This window comes from Watersipora subatra, chromosome 1 (genome assembly GCF_963576615.1).
Source record: "Watersipora subatra chromosome 1, tzWatSuba1.1, whole genome shotgun sequence".
NCBI lineage: Eukaryota > Metazoa > Bryozoa > Gymnolaemata > Cheilostomatida > Watersiporidae > Watersipora > Watersipora subatra.
The window spans coordinates 4,737,012-4,749,990 of record NC_088708.1 but is presented as its reverse complement, the minus strand read 5'-3'; the positions used below and the strand labels follow the sequence as shown (position 1 = coordinate 4,749,990).

Below are 12,979 nucleotides of genomic sequence, written 5' to 3'. Positions count from 1 at the left end.
CCGCTAACCATTGTCTCGTCTCCAATTCTAACCATTCCAACTCTATCTATCCTTTCAGAATGGGCCACACTGGAGAGTCTATAAGAATAGAGAAGGTTCGCTATACTACAAAGGAGGGCAGAACCTCTCTTGGCTGTCCAGCAGCTAAATGGGTAACTACTTAGCACTATTGCCTGACTTTTGTCCTGTTTTATGCACTGGTTTCCCTTTCACACACCCAATCACTTCTGCTCTTGCCCTTCGCCGCGATGAGACAAATTATTTGATTGTTGCTATGGAATTAGCCACCTGTCTTAAGACTTTTTTGGTGTGCATTCTGCTTGCAGATTTTGAGAAGAAGTGGCGTTGACGAGAAAGTGCTAGTTGTCACCAAACATAGACCCGGTCACTACTGCGAAACGGCATGGCTGATCATAGCTATAGTTGTCTGGGACGGTGTTCCAGGTCCCGCAGCCAATCACATGTATGACTACCTCACAAGAACACTTCCTGTCTATGGATATGAAACGGAGCGGCGTTGCGGCACCAATCAGCCGTGAGTTTGATCTTTTAATTTTCTTTCAAGATTAGCGATTGTAATGTCAACTGTTGCTGATTGTAGTGTCAACTGCTGCCAATGTGTCAGCAAATTGGCTGCTTAGAGGAGTTTTCTCTCAGAATGGCTAGTTGAGGGGCATCTCTCCTTGACATTGTATACTTGGTTGTCTATAAAGATGTTTGATAGACAATTTATTTCTTGGCCAGTTTTGAGTACAAATGATAAAAGTAGATGACTGCGTATCTTATTTGACAACCTTGATTTTTTACGCATTGAAAATTTTGTGTAAGTAATTTTTCCAGGAGTTTCTCCAAATTCCTCAGCATTTACTGGCATGCATTACATATTCTTTTCTGTAGTATTTCCTTGCTTTGCCACCTTTTGTCATCTCACACGTAATTAATTGTCTCTTATTAAAGATTCCAGATAAGATTGTATCACCATAGACCTGGGGGCTATTCAGTGTTTTGCATTTTTCTGGCGTTTTACATTTTTCTAGGATTTTCTGGTGCAGACTTTCTGGCAGTGCTATTTTTACACCGAAGAAGTCATTTATGCTTATCGAGCAGTAAATAAATAGCACGATGATAATAACATGAAAATACCAAAAATATTTCATTCATGAAACTTCACACATAAGAATATATATACATAAGAAAAAATAAACTGAAATTTTATGTTGGTTCTGTGTATTTTACTCTTTCAGTAGTTCACTTGGCTCGTTATTACATCTAATGTGAGCAGCTTCAGCTAATGCAGCTCATAATCTATGGTTATTCAGTTGTTAGTCATGCAGCTCATGATCTATGGCTATTCAGTTGTTAGTAATGCAGCTCATGATCTATGGTTATTCAGTTGTTAGTCATGCAGCTCATGATCTATGGCTATTCAGTTGTTAGTCATGCAGCTCATGATCTATGGTTATTCAGTTGTTAGTCATGCAGCTCATGATCTATGGCTATTCAGTTGTTAGTCATGCAGCTCATGATCTATGGCTATTCAGTTGTTAGTAATGCAGCTCATGATCTATGGTTATTCAGTTGTTAGTCATGCAGCTCATGATCTATGGCTATTCAGTTGTTAGTAATGCAGCTCATGATCTATGGCTATTCAGTTGTTAGTAATGCAGCTCATGATCTATGGTTATTCAGTTGTTAGTCATGCAGCTCATGATCTATGGCTATTCAGTTGTTAGTAATGCAGCTCATGATCTATGGTTATTCAGTTGTTAGTCATGCAGCTCATGATCTATGGCTATTCAGTTGTTAGTAATGCAGCTCATGATCTATGGCTATTCAGTTGTTAGTAATGCAGCTCATGATCTTGGCTATTCAGTTGTTAGTCATGCAGCTCATGATCTATGGCTATTCAGTTGTTAGTCATGCAGCTCATGATCTATGGCTATTCAGTTGTTAGTCATGCAGCTCATGATCTATGGCTATTCAGTTGTTAGTAATGCAGCTCATGATCTATGGCTATTCAGTTGTTAGTAATGCAGCTCATGATCTTGGCTATTCAGTTGTTAGTCATGCAGCTCATGATCTATGGCTATTCAGTTGTTAGTCATGCAGCTCATGATCTATGGCTATTCAGTTGTTAGTAATGCAGCTCATGATCTATGGTTATTCAGTTGTTAGTCATGCAGCTCATGATCTATGGCTATTCAGTTGTTAGTAATGCAGCTCATGATCTATGGCTATTCAGTTGTTAGTAATGCAGCTCATGATCTATGGTTATTCAGTTGTTAGTCATGCAGCTCATGATCTATGGCTATTCAGTTGTTAGTAATGCAGCTCATGATCTATGGTTATTCAGTTGTTAGTCATGCAGCTCATGATCTATGGCTATTCAGTTGTTAGTAATGCAGCTCATGATCTATGGTTATTCAGTTGTTAGTCATGCAGCTCATGATCTATGGCTATTCAGTTGTTAGTAATGCAGCTCATGATCTATGGTTATTCAGTTGTTAGTCATGCAGCTCATGATCTATGGCTATTCAGTTGTTAGTAATGCAGCTCATGATCTATGGCTATTCAGTTGTTAGTAATGCAGCTCATGATCTATGGTTATTCAGTTGTTAGTCATGCAGCTCATGATCTATGGCTATTCAGTTGTTAGTCATGCAGCTCATGATCTATGGCTATTCAGTTGTTAGTAATGCAGCTCATGATCTATGGTTATTCAGTTGTTAGTCATGCAGCTCATGATCTATGGCTATTCAGTTGTTAGTAATGCAGCTCATGATCTATGGCTATTCAGTTGTTAGTAATGCAGCTCATGATCTATGGTTATTCAGTTGTTAGTCATGCAGCTCATGATCTATGGCTATTCAGTTGTTAGTAATGCAGCTCATGATCTATGGTTATTCAGTTGTTAGTCATGCAGCTCATGATCTATGGCTATTCAGTTGTTAGTAATGCAGCTCATGATCTATGGCTATTCAGTTGTTAGTAATGCAGCTCATGATCTTGGCTATTCAGTTGTTAGTCATGCAGCTCATGATCTATGGCTATTCAGTTGTTAGTCATGCAGCTCATGATCTATGGCTATTCAGTTGTTAGTCACTTTTTCATTTTTAATCACTATTTCGTTAATTACATAAATGTTTACGTTCAGATTTCCAAATTCGATTGAAGGATCTCATGAACTACATCTATCAAATACGTAAATGTAGCCATTATGTACAATTTCTTTTTCGCTTTGGTTGAAATTTGTTGAGCCGTATAACTCACAACGACAGGTAGATAAATTCTGAACTCGTAATCTGCTTCCGAATGTCCGCGCCAACAAGTGCCATCCCGAGCACATATAATAGTTACCATATGTATCTAAGCGTATCGTGTATGTAGCATATTATGTACATACATGTGTGACTTTATAATGTATTATGTATGATGCAAGTAATATTTTATACATTTTAATATGAACGATGTAATGATACTAATAGTATATACATCATTATATGATCGTTTTCTGTTATGTTTATATTATATACATGAGTTGTTGCTAGTGCCACTTTTTTGTAAGTGTGCTTAGAATGTCCCCTCAAATGATTTCCCTCGTCTACCGCAATCCAGGAGTAATTACTCAGTCTCTTCCGCTCCCAGTTCACCTTGACAGTAACAGTTGTAGTTGTTGACGGATTTATGTAATTTGGTTGCTTCTCCGCGCATTTTTAGCGAATCTATCATGTACTCTCCATCCCACCGTTTGGCACGCTTTTGGGAAGCCCTGACAGATCTACTAAGTCCTCCAGTTCAATAATCTCTTTAAAATAGTTTTCCTTCAGTAGCTGACGGATGCCAGCAACACTTACATATACTATAAATATTTTATAAGTAGTGAGGGTACCTGAGCTAGTTAGACCAAGGCCTGCATTGCATGTACAAAGCAGTTCTGGAGGTGTCAATATACTGGTAAAGATAACAATTGTGTGATACTCGTCAAAGAGGGCTTGCAAGATGCGTAAGACTTGGTGTGACATTGATGTGGACATGGAACTGTGGACATGGAACTGTGGTAAGCCCCGTGTGCCATCATTAGAATATCATGATTTAAATAATATGCATATATTTCAGGCGAGACTGCGCGTGCCAGGGTTGGGACATGAACAGGAAGGGCGCTTCCTTTTCTTTTGGCTGCTCGTGGAGTGTCTATTACAACGGATGCAAGTTCGCGAGGTCACACGTGCCGAGAAAATTTAAATTGAGAGACCAGAGCTTTGAAGGTGTTATGGAGAGCAAGTTCCAAGCACTCGGCCAGCACCTCGGACCACTTTATAAGCAGATGGCTCCCCTTTCCTATGGGGCTCAGGTATAAATTAGCTGGCCAGCGCTAAAACACTTCAGCTTCGCTAGGTGTAAAAGCACCGGGCTACAAAGCAAATGTTTTATCGTGACATTAATTGATATATAATATTAACTGATACATAATATTAACTGACATAATAATAACTGATACATAATATTAACTGATACATAATATTAACTGATATATAATATTAACTGATATATAATATTAACTGATATATAATATTAACTGATATATAATATTAACTAATATATAATATTAACTGATATATAATATTAACTGAAATATAATATTAGCTGATATATAATATTAACTGATATATAATATTAACTGATACATAATATTAACTGATACATAATATTAACAGATATATAATATTAACTGATACATAATATTAACTGATACATAATATTAACTGATATATAATATTAACTGATACATAATATTAACTGATACATAATATTAACTGATATATAATATTAACTGATACATAATACGGGTAATACATTATGGCATTAATACATTAAAATAGCATGACTATGTAGTCATGCTCTTTTTAACAATGCTTTCCTTTTTTTCTTGGACGCAATAAAAGTCCATCATCTCAATGGTTGGATATCATTGTTAGCAACTTTTCTACATACAATAAGTGTGTTAGTTCTTAGTAGCGTTCGCCAATGAGATGCAAGAGATGCAAATGCTTTTTAAACATAAATAATTTAGACTACTGTCAGTATTTTAGACTAGTTTCAGTACCTGAGGCTAGTGTCAGTACCTAAGGCTAGTGTGAGTACCTAAGGCTAGTGTGAGTACCTAAGGCTAGTGTCAGTACCTAAGGCTAGTGTCAGTACCTAAGGCTAGTGTGAGTACCTAAGGCTAGTGTCAGTATCTAAGACTAGTGTCAGCACCTAAGGCTAGTGTCAGCACCTAAGGCTAATGTGAATACCTAAGGCTAGTGTCAGTACCTAAGGCTAGTGTCAGTACCTAAGGCTAGTGTCAGTACCTAAGGCTAGTGTCAGTACCTAAGGCTAGTGTGAGTACCTAAAGCTAGTGTCAGTACCTAAGGCTAGTGTCAGTACCTAAGGCTAGTGTGAGTACCTAAGTCTAGTGTAAATGTCATAGGAGTGTAAAAAGTACAGCATCCCAAAAATATTTGTGGCAAAAATTGGTCTGTGTAGTCAAAGCTTAACTTTGTCCAAATGTTTTATTTCTATGCTAATAGCAATCAGCAAGTCTTTATTTGACTGTTGCTCGTTGCCTAGCCTGCTTTTTTCTCACAACTAGTTATAACTGCGGAGATACTAATGTACCTTCGCAAACCCTAGCATGTCCCATCTCACATACATAACTCTCCCTTTTTCATTTAGGTACGATATGAGGCCAAAGCCAGCGACTGCCGGATCGGCTTTAGGACAGGCCGACCTTTCTCAGGCTGCACGGCCACTGTTGACTTTTGCGCTCACCAGCACCGTGACACTCACAACATGAACAACGGCTGTACTGTGGTGAGGGTTGTCTTCCATCTCTAGCTAAATGATAGGTCTGGATAGTTCTCTACCCCAAACCTTTAAATTATCTTAACTTATTTTATGACCAACAACTTTCATTTCTTTGGTTGATTGCTGCCAGGTGGTGACACTCACGAAGCACAGAGGTCTAGGCAAACCAGAGGATGAGCAGCTGCACACCCTACCTATGTATTGTCTTGAGGGCACTGACGAACATGGCAGCGCCGAGGGCATCCAAAGGAGGGTCAGCAATGGAGCCATTGAGGTGGGTAGACAAGTCTTATGTATGGTAAGGCCACTGAGGTAAGATAAATCCAATGTGTTCTTCAAAGAGAGTAGATAATTCCAACATGTAATGGGTAGATAACTCTAATGTACACCGGAAGACACGAGGTAGGTAGACAGTCTGATGTATAATAGGGCTATCAAGATAGATAAAAGAATGTAATATGTAGTAGGGTAACCATGGTGGAAAGACTAAAATACAATTAATTACATGTATGTTAATTTCTACCATCGTCTCTCTTTTTGCATGCTTCACATTTACTTTGCTTGTTTGTAGATACTGCATGCATTTTCACAAGAACAAAGACGTCGCTCTCGACCGTACAAAAAGCGTCGAAAAGGAACCGAAACGTACCAGAGTCCAAAAGTGAAAATGGCCTTCATGGAGTCTATTAGAGATAAGTTTATACATGACTCAAAAGAATCTTCTTTACTCAAGAAAGATGTGTCCCAAAAGCCAATGGCGCCATTGCCTCAGGACCGCGAAACTGCCAAGCAAGATTTGTTCAATACTCAATCTAATTACAGTCATCCTTCTCAACAGTCTCAAGCTAACCATCAGCCAGCTCAGGGACTCTTGCACGGCCTTCCCATCTCGAGCAACCTTGGTCAAGCAACTCAACCCGGTAACTTATTAACCTCTTTTGCCTTTGGTCCTCATCTGTCTGGTCTGACTTCCACGCCGAGCCAACAATTTACACCGGGGATGGTTGGGCCACACACGGATGAGACAGCAACTCCACAACAAATAATGGAGCAGCGCGTACGCCAACACATTCTCAATGCTCAGCTGCATGCTCAACAGTCTCCACAAAATCAACAAGGTCTACCTCAACCAATGCAGCTTTCGGAGAAATCCACTCTTTCAGAATCTTTAAAACCTCCCACACCCACTCAGCAGCCAGAAAAGAAGTCCGCTAACGCTGAACGCGAGGTTGAGATGGATGAGCAGGATGAAGAACTGAACCCACCCAAACCTCGGCCACCATCCCCTGAGTATGACGATATGGATGGCAGGGAGATACATGAAGATAACACTCACTTATTCAGGGTGAGTGTTGTCTTAGGTTCTCATTGAGATACATGGGGCTCTTTGTATGCATATGGTGATCTACTGTTGTTTGAAAGTATCTGGTCAGTTGGCGATGAATTCTAACATTACGTATGTTCAAATGGCGTTGGGGTATTGTAGGATCCAGATGTGGGAGGAGTTGCCCTCGCTCTGTCTCACGGTGCAGTTCTTTTTGAAGTAGCTAAAAGAGAATTACATGCTACGACTGCACTCCGGCAACCAGACAGATACAACCCTACTCGCATAAGTCTTGTCTTTTATCAGGTAGTTGTCTGCACATTACTATATTAATCTTTTAGATGCCTTCTTTAGATGTCATGTATGGCTATACCACAAATAACTATGCTCTGAATATAACATGTCTATGGTTGAATATAGCTAATAGTCAGAGGTCAATGCATTAGTCATCAACCGACAGCAACTCATCATAAGTAGGACCTACTTGCCTAAAGGTTTTGTAAAATAACTTTGTAAAAATCTATTCTAGAACAAATTCAACCTGTATGAGCAAAAACCTAAAAATAACAAGTTCCGTCCTGCTGTTGTAAATGTTTCAAAATCAGTATTTTTACTAGTGAAGCTCACATCGAAGTCGCTGGTAGTAGTTTTATTCTTTAAGTTGGTATACAGCATGTCTATTCCTTGTTAGTTACAATGCAGGTAGCATGTAGAAAAGTTTGGAGTTGTCTGATTGGTTAGCAGTGGTTTAGTTAAACTCTTATAACCCTCATAGTCTAGATACCTATCAGAGACCTCAACCAATAATTCTAACCATTATTAAAATAAGGCTTTTTACTTGGCTGATTAGCACCTATATATTGATTAACAGAGACATTATAAGCGTGTATAAACTAGTGCAGTATTGTCCTGACAGAGACATTATTAAGTGTGTATAAACTAGTGCAGTGGTGTCCTAACAGTGACACAATCTAACATTCTTATAGAGCTTCTTATATTTGTTCCTTCTACAAGGTTTTTGATTAATTGAAAGTGCTGTTTTTAACATAAACGTTGGACTATTTCACTCTAAGAAGAGAACCTGTTCTGATTTACTTACTACATGTAATTGTGCTTTGATAATGCTCCACCATCTATATATATATATTTCTCAAAGTTTGTCGTCGTATGTGTATTCGTAGGTTTGATTGTCCAGCTATAGATCTTAAAATCTTGGAATAAATATTCCGTACCGAAGAAGATTCAATCTCAGACCCTGCCATTCACCAGTCTGACGCCTTACCCACTAGACTACAGAAATCGAATTGCTAGTTTGCCAATATAAGTCATTATATGAGAGCAAATGCCTAACTGCTTTGCGTACGACGGCGGGTCATAGCATAGCATAACGTCACGAGAAGCTGTTCGCTCACATTATTAAACTGGCTAATAGCGAGTAACTCTCACTACTTCTCATTGTTTATAAGACAAAACACTTTTCTCATGATATGTAGTTTGAAAGTTAGAATGGCAAATGTTATTATATGTTAAATACAAATCAATTTTCTGTCCAAAGACTCTTCTATTACTCGGGCAACGCCGGGTGGCACAGCTAGTAAATTTATATTTGAAACCCAGCGCACAAGGAATTCTTTTTTTTAGTTATATTTTCACATCTGCTCTTATAAGCATTAGTGCAGTCCTGACCATTATTTGAAGCTTCTTTCTTCAATTCTTTTACACTCGTTACTGCGCTTCTACATGAGTTCCTTGTTATAAGTCTAATTCTGCAATGGATGCTGGCTGATATTTGAACATTAGGAGATGCAGCTGTTGTAGCCACGCCGTGCATCAGGAACTAAAGCTACTACCTTATACTTGTCTCTGTCCTGGTTGCTATTTACCAACCTAAGCAGTGATTAGACCTTTCTCGTCACTACAAATCACTTGAAATGTGATATTTGTCAATGGTATGCTCTTTTGTGTAGTTGTTTTCTCTCTCGCAAAGCTGCTTACCGCAGTGAGAGGACAAATTCTGTTTTATTCTTATCTCCACGAGTCTGATACTCTTTCGTATATATGTTTATAAGTCTGCTGCATCAATAGCCAATGAGCTTATGTATATGATTGGTTGGGGCTTAATCTATTAACCAATAACCGTGCATCTACTATTGTCTGGAGTGTCAAGCATTATTTAATTTGCTTTTTCTTTAGCACAAAAGGCTTAACTACCGGAACCACGGCATGCAGGAGTACCTGAAGGCTGAGGAGGAGCGACAGAAAGCCAGGCGGGCTGCTCAAGCTGCCGGCGTAGAGTATATACCTAAGGTCTGTTTTCTCATGTACTCATACATGATGCCTTTTATAGTCATTCTTGGGTATAGAAGTGCTGATCAAAACCATTGTTCTTTACAGGGGTTAAAGTACAAGCAGAAGAGGATGCAGGATGCTGCAATGAGGAAGGCTAGACTACCCGCCTGTAGCAGTGTGCCTACGGCCAAGTTCACCGGCATAAGAAAGGTAAGCTATCCAATATTTATTAGACATTTTACGATGTGCTCAATGTTTTTTAGCCTAGAAATGAGCATATGTGTATGTGTAAAATCATGTCCATTATACAGCCTGTCATCAGCGTTTGTGCAGCAAGTACATTCAAAGGCTAAAAACTTGAAGGTTGACATGCAACAAAATTCACCTTACCGTTATTTGATATGAAAAGATTCACCATGTCTTACTCTGTTGTGTTGTAGGTGCAAAATATGTGGAAATGTGATTACAAGCTCTTAAAAGCTCAAAAACGAACAGAAAATCGCAGCCACACAAGACCGCCGTAGTTTGGATTCCCTTTCCAAAACGGCTCAAATGTGATGTAGTTGTGAGAGATGGTTTCTGTTTACACTTTCTTGCAACCTTATTCGTCGAAATATTTTCACAAATATACTTCACGCATTCAATAAAACTATGTCTATTGTTCTTACGCGTCTGTGTTATCGTCATTGTAATGCTGTCACTTTTAGCACTGATATCTTATAACTTACCGTAAAAAAATTGTTAAACTTTTTAACCTTAGCTCAAAGGAGTACATATCTTTGTCTGATAATCATGACGAGCCTGTTGGTCACCTGTGATAATCGAAAAGTGTTGCAAAAATTATTTGCGAAGTAGTGGGTCACATGATCAGATTACGACTTGACGATTGAATAATGCCGTAACAAAACTGTAAAGTAGCGAGCATCTATATTTGATACGGGGTCTTCGGTAAAACCCGAAGTGTTTGTTTTAAACTAGTACTACGATAAGTTTTATATTGAGCTTTGCATTGGCCTTTTAATTCACGTGAGAACATACGTGACAAGACGATAACCAAATTTCGTGGTTACGTCATCGAAATAAAGAGATTCCAACCTACGGCGGCTTTTTGTTTTTGAGCTTTTAAGAGCTTGTAATCACGCTTCCACATATTTTGCACCTACAACACAGCAGAGTAAGACATGGTGAATCTTTTGATACCAAATAACTGTAATGTGAATTTTGTTGCAAGTCAACCTTTAAATTCTATTAAAGCTATAAAACAGAGATGAACTGGAATCGTCATCGAGCCCAAGGGTAAGATTTTATGAAAATAATTTATTGCTTGGTTTACTAAGTAATAAATCTGTTACCATCAATTGTAGTCAATTTGAGGTGAGAGTTAAACCTTTCAAGGAATTAAAATAGAATGTCAGCTAAAGAGAGCATGACTCCCATTAGTTCAATATTTCCATCTGGACTTGGGAATTTTTATAAGTAAAGCTATTTGGAGCTTCTGTTTGCTCTAGTCTGTGCACACTTATCAGATGTCTGGCTGCCACTTGTTTTACAGTAAACTCTTCTATTGACTTTAATGACACGCTTAGGAGCTTTTCAACTATGAACAATATACGTAACAACCTGTCATTTACTTCTTTATATGGATGTTGTATCTGCTATTACAACTTTATATCTATACTAGATGAATGCTCAGCATTGCGCGGGTAATAAAAACCACTTATAAATATTGCAGTATTTACATTACCTTTACACTACACTACCTGCAACTGTTTATAAGCTGTTTTTATTAACCGTGCAACGCCAGGAATTGGTGGACACAGCGACAACAGAAAATAAAAGACCAACATTGAGATATATATATATATACGTAGATACATGTATATCTTGTATCTATACAGTATATATAAATCTCAAAGTGTGTCTTTTTTTGTTTTCTATTTTCTTCTGTTTTTACATCAATCAATACTCTCATAATATGAAGATTAAAAGGTATGATGGTAAATGCTGTATATATTAAATAAAAATAATTTGTTGTGCAAAAACTTTTTATTACCCGGGCAATGCCAGGCATTCAACCAATAGATACATGTATGTTTTGGTAAGTTAGAATGGTAACAACAATTACCATTCTAACTTTCAAACTTCATATCATGAGAAAAGCATTTTGTGCAGTTCAAATAAATTAAGAGGAAAAATAAAACAACTGTAAAGGTGTTTAAATATAAATGTGGAATAATTAGCACTTAATGGCTAAAAAAAGTTCGTTTTATTGCGATCACAATAAAAAATGATTTGGCAATCTACAATTAATGCAAACTGAGAAAAAAACAGCGTTTATAAATGTATTGAATTAATAATAACAATTTGTGTATAAAAGTGTGTGTAAAAAAGATTACTGTTGCTGCACAAGCTATCCATCAAAACTTTGAATACAACAATACTGGTACCTCGATACTGGTATCTCTCGATACTGGTATCTCTCGATACTGGTACAAACATAAAAATGAGATATCGCACTGTCTGTCGGATACTTTGTCTGGCTGACCTGAGAGAGAATGCAGAAGCAGTTCCTACTCAAGATAACACAATTGTCCAAGTGAAAAGTAATTAGCCTTTACAGATTTAGCCATCGAACCTTAGAAAAAACCGGAAATAGGGAATGTAACGGCACATTTGGAATTAAAACAGCACATGTGAAAATTACAAATTGAAAAATTATGTAGGCTAATTGTAAAAAAATTAGCTTTTAAAAAATATCAAAAAATAACAAACATAAAAGGTAATTCAATCGACCCTCGCCATACAGTTTTAATTCGTTCCAGTGTTGGGAACGTCAAGCGAAAATATCGTATAGAGAGTTGTAAAAACCCATAGTAGTTATCTAATGCAAACACCCCCTGGCAAAAATCATAAAATTTTATATATGTACTGTACATATTAAAAATTAGTAACAAAATATGTTAAACTTAGTAGCTATAGTTACCTACAGTAACTTTAGTGTGTTTAGTGGTTATGCTCTGCAAGAAAATGTAACATTACAATGTACTATATGTAGTACGTACTGTAGGTAGTTCTTACCTTCGAGACAGACGTATAACATAAATGTTGAATTTAACTTAAATGAATTTAGCTTACTAAACACATACTTAAAGCTAAGTTTAACTTAGCTTAACTTGAAGTACTCTGTTTTCAGTTTTGTTTTCACATTAACTTTTAAAAGTTATAGTTCAGCGTTATTCGCTATAACTTATAACGCTGAACTGAGATGGAGATTGAGCATCATATTTTTTTTAGGCATTGTGAGAGGGATTTTGGCCAGTAGCATATCGGCATCTTTGTTATTTCAATGTAATTAGAACACCCACTGCCAAGTGTTAATTTCAAGGAAAAATTTTGTGAATATCGTATGGTGAACAAAATTCGAAAAAGTCTTATACCAGGGACATCGTAACCCGAGAGCACACCATGTAATAAAAAGTGCACATTTCGCGTGTGCAATCGCAAAAAGATATACAGTAA

At 37.5% G+C, this 12,979-nt stretch overlaps 1 protein-coding gene across 2 annotated transcripts in view; it reads left to right on the top strand.

Moving 5' to 3' along the window:
- Positions 1 to 12,979, top strand: part of LOC137397549 (methylcytosine dioxygenase TET1-like) — a 41,805-nt gene that overhangs the window by 26,270 nt on the left and 2,556 nt on the right. For both annotated transcript variants that reach the window (XM_068083844.1, XM_068083851.1), the window contains exons 9-17: positions 59 to 152; positions 327 to 535; positions 4,117 to 4,351; positions 5,716 to 5,853; positions 5,978 to 6,121; positions 6,419 to 7,192; positions 7,334 to 7,477; positions 9,365 to 9,478; positions 9,566 to 9,670. In XM_068083844.1, coding sequence (XP_067939945.1) covers positions 59 to 152; positions 327 to 535; positions 4,117 to 4,351; positions 5,716 to 5,853; positions 5,978 to 6,121; positions 6,419 to 7,192; positions 7,334 to 7,477; positions 9,365 to 9,478; positions 9,566 to 9,670 — 1,957 coding nt within the window. The remainder of the gene's footprint in view (positions 1 to 58; positions 153 to 326; positions 536 to 4,116; positions 4,352 to 5,715; positions 5,854 to 5,977; positions 6,122 to 6,418; positions 7,193 to 7,333; positions 7,478 to 9,364; positions 9,479 to 9,565; positions 9,671 to 12,979) is intronic.